Source organism: Corapipo altera, unplaced genomic scaffold (genome assembly GCF_003945725.1).
Source record: "Corapipo altera isolate COAL_440 unplaced genomic scaffold, ASM394572v1 2b, whole genome shotgun sequence".
Taxonomy (NCBI): Eukaryota; Metazoa; Chordata; class Aves; order Passeriformes; family Pipridae; genus Corapipo; species Corapipo altera.
In genome coordinates, this window is record NW_020884874.1 from 27,966,770 (window position 1) to 27,978,775 (window position 12,006).

The 12,006-nt window shown below is 38.6% G+C and overlaps 1 protein-coding gene across 5 annotated transcripts in view; it reads right to left on the reverse strand.

Moving 5' to 3' along the window:
• PLEKHG1 (pleckstrin homology and RhoGEF domain containing G1) overlaps positions 1-12,006 on the reverse strand; it is a 127,917-nt gene that overhangs the window by 12,090 nt on the left and 103,821 nt on the right. For all 5 annotated transcript variants that reach the window (XM_027633993.1, XM_027633992.1, XM_027633994.1 and 2 more), the window contains 7 exons: positions 11,188-11,257; positions 4,876-4,922; positions 4,312-4,462; positions 3,206-3,337; positions 756-938; positions 572-667; positions 371-457 (listed from right to left, as the gene is read on the reverse strand). In XM_027633993.1, coding sequence (XP_027489794.1) covers positions 371-457; positions 572-667; positions 756-938; positions 3,206-3,337; positions 4,312-4,462; positions 4,876-4,922; positions 11,188-11,257 — 766 coding nt within the window. The remainder of the gene's footprint in view (positions 1-370; positions 458-571; positions 668-755; positions 939-3,205; positions 3,338-4,311; positions 4,463-4,875; positions 4,923-11,187; positions 11,258-12,006) is intronic.

The window sequence follows — 12,006 nt, forward strand, 5'->3', positions numbered from 1 at the left end:
GCTATGATACCGAACCAAGATCAATTAAAATTAGCTTGGTAACATCTGCACATGCTGTTCTGCAGACAGGCAGTATCAAGCTAAGATACGCTCCTATAGTCAAGCTTTCTGACACTGCAGTTATATTACTTATGTCTTAGCAGACAAATGCTGCTCACCCAGTTCAGTTCTTCTACTCCTGTACCAATCCCTGTAGATAATTATAGTGGAACTTTCCAATTAATTCTGAGGAACTTTTAAAGATATAAGTAAACAACATGTTAATTAACCTGCTGTAGCCTAAACTCTGTATATTGCATGCATCTTGCAGTTAACGAGATTGCTTTAAGTTAGTGATTTTGTTTGGGGGTTTTTTTTCGTTTTTTTTTACCTTGGCAGGAATTTTAGCAGGATGATTTTCTAGAATTAACCTCTTCAAGTGAAGAATCCAAAGACGCTTATCTTGCTGCGACTTTGCCTGATAAAAAAATAGAGCACCATGAGAAAAATGCATTCCTGCACTATGCAGCGTCATAAATAGCATATGGACATCAGCCAGGTTACCCACTGGGTAGGGGGGTTTCTGTCATACCTGGACAGTATGTTGCATCTTGGGATTTTTGTAGTGGAAGACACTAAAGCTAAGTGGTTCCTTTGGTATTACTTCAACAAGCATCAGGTTTCCACACTGTAACAAAGAGAGGTAATGATGTGAATCACAGAGGAGTTTTGGAGAGAACTGTACACAGCACATTACCACCCGCTCTCTGACGTACCAGTATGTGAGCTTTGTATGCAAACATTTCATCTCTCTTTTTTGTAATTAGCAGCATCTTGTCAAAGAGGAACAATGTGCGCTCGTTTTTAGCTCGCTGAATGCGAAATGTTCCTTCTAAAACCAGCTCCCCGTAACTTGTGAGGTCTGGCCCTTTCCAATTAGTGAGCAAACTCTGTATCTCCTGCAAAAGATCAAAAAAGAACAACCAACATTCATTTCAGAGACCTTACTGAAACAAAGACCCAAATGATCTGCTGAGGCCACTCCCACTCTTCTACATAATGTTCAGCATCCAACAGTGGAAAGTCACAACCCAGCAGTACTGAGGTTGCTAGGTTATGTGCAACATTGCAGCCAGGTGCTTGGAGACTTATTGCAAAGCCCAGACTAGAACATGGCCTGAGTATTCATTACTGCCTCTGCATGGACCCAGCAAAGAGCCCTGAGCTCCCTGGGACAGTCTGTAATGAAAGAGTGCAACCTTGTCTCCTTGTGTTCTCAGAGATGGAAAATCTTTTATAATGCAGTCATCAGTCTCTCTCATGTCTGTTCCCTTCTCTCCTCTACATCCCTAATCAATTCCTCTTAACACTTGCCTCTCACCCTAGGTATCCTCCTGAAGTTGTGTGGTCTCCCACTGAATGAATTATAATGCCATGTCTGTGTCCTGTAGGCCCATCACAGAAGACGCTTTTGTGAGGTGTTCAGATTGAAGAGATGATTCTCAGAAGACTAAAGGACCAGGAGTGATTTGGTCAACTGAACATCTGAAGACTTGCTTGTATTTCAATGTTTGGTATAGATAAGATAGATATTTCTCACCTTATTTATTAATTAAAAAAATGAAAAAAAGGTTGGAACATCTAAGAACATCTTCACAAGGCTGTCACTTAACCATGGCTATTCTTGTTTCCTTGAGTTGCTTGCGTTTTCTGTCAGTGGCAATAACATAGGACTGAAGCATGGGACAGCAAATTCTAAAAGCAGACTAAACCTTTAACTAGAGAAATCTTTAAAAACATTCATCAGATTTTAAACCTGGCAGCATAAGCGAAGCAGGGACAGATTGCCTCATTCTAGACTGGCTCTCTAGTTTGGTTTATGCACACAGCTGTTACTAAAAAAAAAAACAAAAAAACAAACAAACATAAATGAAAAAAAGTTGCACTTTATCACTTTATCAGATCTCTCCAGGAACTTGTAAATTCAGGGTACAGCACAGGGATCATGTCCACCTCTGTTGAGGGAGACGTTGCGCAGGAACTGCTGTCACAGTAATTGCAGAATTACAGACCACATGGCAATGTGATAGCCCACAGAAGACCTATCCTTATGGCTACAGAAACAGATTTTACTTTTTTAAAGGGTAACTATGAACATGAACATTTTCCACAACCCCACACATCTGCCAGCTGAGCTCAATAAAAAAAACAAAAGAATCTTTTTTCCCAAAAGCCCTTAACCTTCTTTATTGCCAAATATAATTACTCAAATTTATAGTAGATTGTAGTTAAAAGTCATTAACATGTATTTCCAGCAACATGTGGAAAAAGGTTACACTGCTGCAGGCAAGACATTGTCAAATATAACCCTATTCTCCCTACACATAAACAACAACAAAACAAGAACCAAACATTAAAAACCCGAGGAAAAAAAAAGAAAACCACAAAAAAAGGTAAATAATTTTCATCTATGTTAAAGAGAAAAAAAATGGACAAAGAATAACATGACATAGATTTCTGAAATTATATAAGCCTTTTGTAAACTAAAAAAATCTCACCAGTTTTCTTAGAGAGACAAATACTTCGGATGAAAGTGTAGTCTAAAATCAGGATTTACTCAGAACCAGGAAACAGAATGCAGGTAAAAATTCTACAAAAGAGCTTGCTCTTGATGCCAAAAGTTATTCGGGGTGTAGTTTTTGTTTTTTCTCCTCAAAAATTCTTCACTGGAAGCAAAGTTAAGGTTTTTTTAAGTATCATGTTTCTAGGCTTATGCTTTTCACAAAAGCAACTGATAATGAGTCTGCAAAAGCCCAAGAGGAAAGTGCTTAAACAAGAATCAGCACAAGAAATGCCTCAAAACAAAATTAATCAGCACAAAGGGGAGAAATCGGAAACCACAGGATTTCTGAACAAAGCCATGCCCTAGGGTTGTACAGCAGTGCTGTACAATTGAGGGAAAGGAATAAAGAAGAGTTATCTTAAGTTCCATATTACTGCAAAATAAATGCTTTACAGGATGCTGCTTGTAGGGTAGAGATGTCTGAGATTTTCCTGGAGCAGTTATGACCATGCTTTCCAAGATCGAACAGCCATGGGCATGCTCAACAGGAGTCTAAATTATGACTGACAAAGATTAAAAGAAAAGATAAACTAAAAAATGTTAATTGCATATATATTGACAAAAACAGTCAAAAACACCCATAAAATCTCTTTGGGAACTCACCTGGAGCCTGATGGCATGTTCATGCTTCCTTTTCATGTCATTTATATGCCATGCCACCCTCTGCATTGTATCTATGGCATCTAGCACCACATCATAGCCCTCAGTGTCCTTGTCAAGGTGGTTTTCTATTTCCTAAGACAGAAGTAAAAAAAAAAAAAAAAAAAAAAAAAAAAGGCCTATTATTCCTAAATGAATTTTTCTAGCTGGACACAATACAATATTTTCATCTGCACTATTTTGTCTTTGTATTGCAATCACTCAAATGGAATGGTCCTGCCTTTGTTACTACTGCATGTTGCTATCAATTTGATTAATACGACTAACAAAGTCAAGCCTTTATGGTCAGTTTAGCAGTGACTACACTTGCAGCAGCCGACGTGAGCAGAGAGGCCCAGAAAGAGAGTGCAGCACACTGACAGGAGATCTTTTCAGACAGTATTTAATGGCATTCTTAAAACACAGAACATATCTACACACTTACAAAACCCTGATGGAAATACACAAGGCATAACTTTACAGTTAGAGAGCAGAATAGTGCCAGACATTTTAAATAAGGATCAGTGTCTTTATACCTCACTAGAACATGACTCTCTAATAGGAAACATATGTTGAAAACATTAACAGTAAAGCAGGAATTTCTGAAACTTGCTTAACTCAATTCACTGAATATGGAAAGAGTTCCCACTTCCTCAGTCATTCCTCTACACAAAATTCTTAGTAGTCAGGGTGTTTATATGTATGTAATCCTTCTTTCAACCACCTCCAACATTGCAATATGTGGAAAAATGCTGTTCTTCATTGGAATAATAAATTTGTGTACAAAAGTGTTTAATCATCACAGGAATTTTCTGAAGAACTTCAGAATTACAGACCAGTTTTCAAAAAAAGTGCTAATTATTTGTTACGCACAGACTGATTCAATGTGTCTAAAACAATTACCATGAATTCCCCATCCCAAATATATGCATATGGTGTGAAATGGCGAAGACAAATGAAAGAGCATTTAAGAAAACCGAGAACCTTTCTAACCATCAAGCCTTGTACCAAAGGCAAGAACTCCCACATGCAGAAGCCCTAAACAAAATACATTTCTAATGTGTGCTTACATGCAAAAGTAGGTGGTACTTGAGGATGCGTTGGACAGGTTTCAAGAGATAAGAGCCCAGGGGCAGAGAATGCTGCAGCGCTTCTTGCCGCTCTCTGAAGAACTTGGCCAGTGCCTTGTTCCTCATGCACTCTGTCAACACAGCCACTGATCTGAAAACATCAATACATACCTTTAGGACACTGTCTCAGTAAGTTTGCAGGTAAAGTCAAGAATTGTTTTCTTATTTCCTTGTAAAAGAGGGCAGCTGGTTCTTATTCTAATCACTGCTGTTTCTGCAACTACTCTTTCTTACTGGGAATTATATATGCAGTGTTGCAGAATAAGACCATCATTTTCTAAAGAAGGATAAAGCAATGAACAACAAGAACAGTCAAACCAAAATTTTAGATGAGTATTTTTAAAAAATTATTGCATTTTTTTCTTTTTTACAGAAAAGGTAAACTCCTTGACCATTCCTCGAATTTAGGAGGGGGAGAAGCTGTTCCATTTTTGCATAAGCTGCAACTTGTATTACTTAAATTGGCCAAAGGACAAACAAAGAAAGGGAACCCATAATTCCTACCTTGGATAATTGGTGCAGTACTGCGTATATATGTGGAAATCTTCACTCTGCATGGGGAGGAAAAGTTTGCATATATTGAGATTTTGTCAAACTAGCAGCTAATGTGTGCAAGATAAAGATGATGATGCCAAGACAACACTTCCAGTTCCTGATCAATGAATTCTCTGCTTTCACTGTGACAGTCCTAAAACAACCAGAATTTAATTTCACTATTTATGGGGGGGAGGGGAGAAATTTTTCATTTACTTGAAGGAAAAACCAAGGAAATCTACACAGAGATAAAACAAGTGGCTTTGCAACACAGCCTCCAAGGTACCTCGTGAAAATCTATGCATCTTAAAAAAACCCCAAACAACAAAAACCGAACCAAAATACCATCACTACTCATATCCCCTTCAAACAGAGGATTTTTGTGTGCTAAAGTACACATGTATCATAGAATTGTAGAATACCCTCAGTTGGAAGGGACCCACAACTATCACTGAAGTCCAGTTCCTGGCCCTGTATAGGAGAGCCCCAAGAATCACACCATGTGCCAGACATACTTACTGTGAGAAATAAGTTTTGCAGCTTATGTTTGGCATGTGATTTTCAAGCAATTATAAATACTTTCACATTCGAGCACAGCCTAAGCGTGAAATTAGAAGCCACAAAAGCGATCTTTTTTTTTAAAGTAAATTATGCGAAAGCAGAAAGCTATTACCCAAACAAGTTAGAACTAGATTTGGGTGGGTTTCCACACTTGCCTGTCACAGTGCAATTGCTCAAACTTAATGCTGACAAGCTCCTCAGAGCTAAAGTTTGAGCTTCATTTCTTTCCTCCCTGTCCTAATTTTTTTCTTAATAATCATCATTTAATTCTATGAAAGAACAGGTTTCCAGAAACACTCCCATGTGCTCTAAATCCACACCTGACTGTCAACTTCTATCCCAAATAATACACAATTTCTGCTGCTTGCTGGAGTTCTAAAGACTAAGAAAGCACTGTAGAATGGCAAAGTGTCCCCAAAATCAATAATTTTTTCTTTCCTAAGCCCTAGACTGATAAAATTAAATCCTCCAGTAGTAAATAAGACCCCAGTTTCCACACAAAACATCTTCAGAATGGGCTCTGGCATTCTGCAGCACAATAGCTGTGCTCCAGGAGGGGCTGTCTACCAGAGGTCATTGCTGGTGAATGGCAAGACCAAACATCTGCCTTCACAGAAGGCAGCACTGCTCTGAGAAGCACAACCGTCTGGGGAGAGGGCTGATGCAGGCTGTGGCTTTTGTTTCTCATTGTTTGGGTTTGGTTGTTTTTCCTTTGGCCATTCATCAGAGAGAGCCAGTGCCCTTCCCCAGTTCCAACAGCACTAGTCCTGTACCCCTCTCACAGGGGTAAAGCAAGTTATGCCATTCATTTCTCCACTGAGCAGTGATCCATTAGGACCTTGTATAAATACGATGTTACTCTGCATGAGTACAAGTCATTGCAATCCATTTCAATATGTCTTAGTGGATTTCAGTAATAAATGTTCTGAAAAAAATAACTAAAGCAAACTTCTAATAAATGTTTCTCCAGAGGACTGTGATTCCCATTTATTCACTGGTGGGTTGTAAGCTTATTAAACTGCTCTTCTCTTAGAAACCAACAAAATGTAGTCTTGATACAAATACAATTAAATAATTTAGCTTGGTTTTTCACACTTGAACTAATTTCGTTGTTGCAGCTAATTTTTATGGCAGTGTACTTATGCCCCATGTCCACACCCAGAGACAGTGAGCCAGTGTCACAGCCTGTTCATGTCCATGTTTGGAACCACAGTCACAGCTCCAAACCATCTCCACTCAAAATGAAAAATTAACAAACCTCAGAGCGCTGCAGACATTACACTGTGTAATTTTCTATGGCAATCACTACCAAACTAGTTAGCACACATAATAAGTCAGGGTACTTAAGAGAGAACATTAGGATGAAATTCAGTATGGCAAAAAACTGTGATTTATTTTATATATGCATATATTAATTCAAGGCTTACGTTTGCGGGCTTTTCATATAAATTATAATATATTCCCATGGCTATGATAACAGAATAATGCAATTTATAGAACTACTTCATAAGCAGAGTACAGAACATTTTCAGCCAATTTATTTTTATATATATATTCTACTCATAGTCACGTCATTATTCTGCTTTTCAAACAAAAAGGAAAAGAATATCTGCTGTGAAATTTTAACAAATGAAAGCACTATCTGTAAATAAACAAGGCCAAACACTTCAGGGTTATAGAGTGTACTGCGTGCACATTCCCCTCAAAATCAAAAGCGTGTCTGAAATCCCTGTGAGCCTTTTCACACTGTCCCGCTTTGGTTCGGTTTTTGGGTTTTTTTTATAAAAGATCAAAATTACTTTTAATGTGTTTTTTTTTTTGTTTTAAAAGAATTTTAGTATAGGTATGAAATGGAACAAATTTTTTTTAAAAAAAAAGGTAGTTTCTCATGCCCTTGATACCTCTAAACCGTAAGAGTGGTTTCACAATCATCCCTGCTTTCTGAACAGACGCGACACCACTTACTGCACTTACATGTGTACTCACTTCAGTGCACCACAGCTCATTTCATCACACAGAATCATCAGAGAGCATTTACTTTTACTGAGCAATGCGAGCATAATACTAGGAGAAATTCAAGCACATGTATTCTGCCTCCAGGATAAGATTGTTCATATGCACTCATACTTGCAGATCTCTTGTGAATCAACATAATACACCTTGCCTAGGCATTGGCTGGATTTGTGTGAACTCATTGGGAAAGTGGCCAAGAGAGCCACTTCCAAAAGAGGCTCTTCCTTGACCCGACAAAACCACACTACTCAGGATGGTTGTTCTCCTAGTGCCTGCCTGGGTACCTGGCACCTCTGCATGGTCAAAGGGACTTTCAGTTCCCACACCCAGCTGGCCTGCTCTACTTCACAACAGATTCCTCAGAGAGTACCATGTCACTGGGAGCATATCAGGGCACAAGCCATGCAGGCTAAAGCTAGTGCCGTGAACTATGTTCAGAAGCAAAAGAAAAACCGGAACTAAGATGGATTCAATATTTTTCTGAATACTTTCACAATGTAAGGAAAACACCAGCTATGCTCATCCTTATTTTTTTGGACAACTTTAAACTATCATTTTGTTCACATCAACTGTCTTCAGACCAGATTAAAACTGATCTCTGCACACAGACTGGAATTGCTCCAGAGATAATTTTTAATCTGGGGTCCAAAAACTGTTGTGGTAGAGGCTGCAAAAAAATGAAGACTCAAATCAAGAGCTCATCTGCACTGACTGCAAGTCATTCTCAAGGCAAAGCCAAGTTTGAGCATATCCCAGCTATATATACTTAGCTGGTCCCCAATGTGGAATCAATTCACAGTGCATATCCTCCACATACATTTCCGATCTTCCCTCAACTCTTGGTGTACTGTGCTTTTTTACAGCCATAAAAGGCACTTTAGAAGAAAATGGAGACTGAGAAAAGGAGTGGAGTCAGTGTGCAAACTGAAGTCAATTGCCTGGATGTCCTCTTCACTGAGATGCTAGATTAGAGTAATTCTCTCTTTCTCCTTGGTTAAGCTGGTTAGTATGTCTGTCAGAAAACATATGTTCTGAATTTCTGGGGTGCTGAGTGAGAAAAGCAACAGGCCAGAATTTAGCTCTCCTTTTTAACTCACTTACATGTAAACATGTAGAATACTGAAGTCAATTTTCTAATGAACATTGGCATCGTTACTAGGAAAATGAAAGACTGAACTGGCAAAAAAATTTATGAACAGTCTTCTGTGTGAATAACTAAGCTATGGCTAAGCTTGCATTAGAACCCTTTTATCAGATTCCAATTATGGTTACCAGCAAAATATCTCCAAGACCTTTTATGTACTGGAGTTAATACAGGTCTTCTAGACAAAGAGGGAGGACTGTTTTGTTATACATGCAAACCAACTTTGTGTCATTTCATGTGAATTCTACGAAAGAAATTACTTTTATTTTATGTAGTTACTGATCTTCATAGAGTGCAAAAAGTAAACACAGTACCTACAGAGAAAACCTGATTATACATTAAAATTCCCAAAAACTAGAGTATTCACAGCTGAACCAGCAGGGTGAAAAAATGGCTCTAGATCCACAGTTCGTATAACCTACGCACAGTTCCACTGGAAGCATTCAAGAAGCTCCAGCAGAGCTACATCCATTAGCTAAGGCTGTGAGCTATGACTTCAGCATCATGATATTCCCATGCTTCTTAACTCACAGTGAAGATCTAACACACTTGAAGCAATCAAACAATAAATGGCCAAAGTCCCGTAAGACTTGAAGGACTGCATGCTGCCAAAAAAGGCAGTTTTATTTCCACTACTCAGTGCCGGGAAGACACAAGCAACCAAGAATGAACAACTGGAGTCTGTTAAGACAGTCAGCAGTTGCTGTAATGACATCTTCATGGCCAAAATCAGAACTGTGGGGTATTTTGGTATTGTTTGATTTTGCTTTTAAGTGTTTGCACTTGTCTGGATGAAGCTAAAAAATGCCTGTTAGGACTGCAATCTCTAGCAATTTCTGAGCCATCAGGCAGTTGCCTGCCAATAATACAAATGCTAAAAGCATTTGACAAGGGAACAAAAAGCACAAGCAGTGGTATGCAGATGGATTTTAGAACTAATGGCCAGAAAGTCTACCAGACAAGCCCTTTGAGTTGGCCAATTTGAATGAGAACACAACTTTTTCCTGGACTTACTATTATCACTTGCACCAACTCTGTTTCATATCCAAGCAGGAGTAGTCCCAGCAGTCCCAGCTATAAGTAAGCAATACAGCAGAAAGATCTACCAGCTCCAAACCATTTTATCTGTAAATATCCTGAAGGCCTCCCAGTTGGCCTTCACTGCACAGGTACTATGCTGACTTACACACAACTTCTTGCCCACCAGGATCCCAGATTTTTTTTGCTAAGCTGTTTCCTAGTCAGGTAGACCCACTGTGCACATCAGATTATTCTGTTCCAGAAGCAGGACTTTGCACTATCCCATTTTCTCCTTCAATTCAGTCCAGGCTATCTGTAGTAATAACAACATGCCATAAACCCCACTGCAATAGGGCAAAAATACATTCTACTTTTGTGGTAGTGGTGCCAACATTAAGGTCTCTCAATACTTACAAAAGATCAATTACTAGATAAATAACAGCTTTCTCAAACTCAACTGAAGCAAGTGATCTGGTGAAACAGCAGCACTAAGCTGGTATCATCATTCCCTGTTACAATAAAATCCCTTGTGTCACAACAGTGCCAAACAAATTACTAGGCCACCATGAGAGGGTGTTTAGTTAATCCTAAAACCATGTGTTAGACCTATTACATTGAATGCTTGATGCTGGCAATACTGAGCTCAGGACAAAGTATAAAACATGACAGGGTCTGGTTTTCTGGTTTCTTTGGGGGTTTTTTTGTGTGGGTTTTGTTTATTGGTTTTGTTGTGTGTGTTTTGGTGTTTTGGTTTTGTTTTTAATTACAAAAAGGCAAACATCTATAGGGATTATCCAAATTTAAACAACTACATGACCCCTCTTCCACTCCTATTCCTCTAGAAATACCATGGAGATGGCATTATTTCTTAACACATTTGGGCTCTACAGATTCAAGGCCTATGTAGATTCTCTGGTGAAGTCTGCAGTGAACTAGAATCATCTATAGCCCAAATTATTTAATCTCTTTTTGCCCTACCTATTATAGCCATTCCTCTTCTCCCTGACTGTCTCTCTGGGTTTCCTACAATGAAAGTCACCTACTCTGATTCTCCTGCACCCAACAACTTCTCCTTCTCCATATTTTTTGGCTTCAGTACTACCCAACAGAATAAAGATGTCAGATCCATGTTCAGAAAATTCAAAGCATTCAGAGAGATGAGATTTGAATCTTAAGGCTAGACTTTGGGCCATTTCATTTAAAAAGAAAATTAAAGGTATAGCTGCGGGATTCAGAAAACAATATGGCCACAAGTATGTTAATATTATTGCCTTTTCTAAAAATGCAAGCAAGTTTTATTCTCTAGTTGTTTTTAAGATACACCAGTTCAAATGAAACCTTTTTCTTGATTTTTTTTTAGAAATGCAAATCAGAGGCATATCCTTATCAATTACTAAGAGAAATTCCTTCCCTTTCCATAGATTTGCTGGCTTTTCTTGATTGATGTCACACAATCTATCAGAATTAGGTCTCAAAAGCTAATAAATTAAACCTATTTCCTCCATCCATATCATTCTAAAACTGGTGTCATGCTGTGGACTTACCTTGGAAACAAAACAATCTGCTATAGCCACAGGATCATTTTCACAGTTTTCCAAATCTTGCAGAAGTTCACTAAAACAAAGAACAGGAAAAGGTGGGACAATTATGGCACACCTTGAAATGAACACACCGGTTTATTTGGAACCAGACAGTGCTTCACCATTCATGGCAGTACCTAATGACACAGGGAGTCCTAAAAAAGGACTCTCCAGCCACTGGATTTTTTATTTGTAGGCAGAGGAGAACTGTAAGTAAATGGTATTTCCACATACTTAAAAATTCAAGTCATCACAATGACCATGGATTGGTGATCCGCTAAGCAAAGCTGAGCCCCTTCCTTCAGGTAGATGCCCCATCCCTAGAAACATTCAAGGCCAGGTTGGATGGGCCTCTGAGCAACCTGATCTAGTTGAAGATGTCCCAGCTTATGGCAGGGAGACTGGACTAGATGACTCTTAAGCACCCCTTCCAACCCAAACTATTCTATGATTCTATGACAGCTCTTCTACAATACTCATAACGGTGTGGTCAAACAGTTGTGTAGCTTGTATATCAACTAACACAATTTAAAAAGAAAACTTAAAAGCTACTGAAGCACATGCACTGTCTTATGAAGACTTTGTATGTTCTAGGAGCTTTACTTGACCCAGAGAGATAAGGAGCTGCTCTGAAAAATACTCGTGAGAACCAGGGATGTATTACACACACAAGAAGAATGTTAAGAAGCTCAATGAAGAAAATTTGTCGACCTATAGTTTGTCTCTTCACTGAAGAAAAATGGTTAGCTTGGAAAAAGTTTTCTGGAAGGGAATATATACATT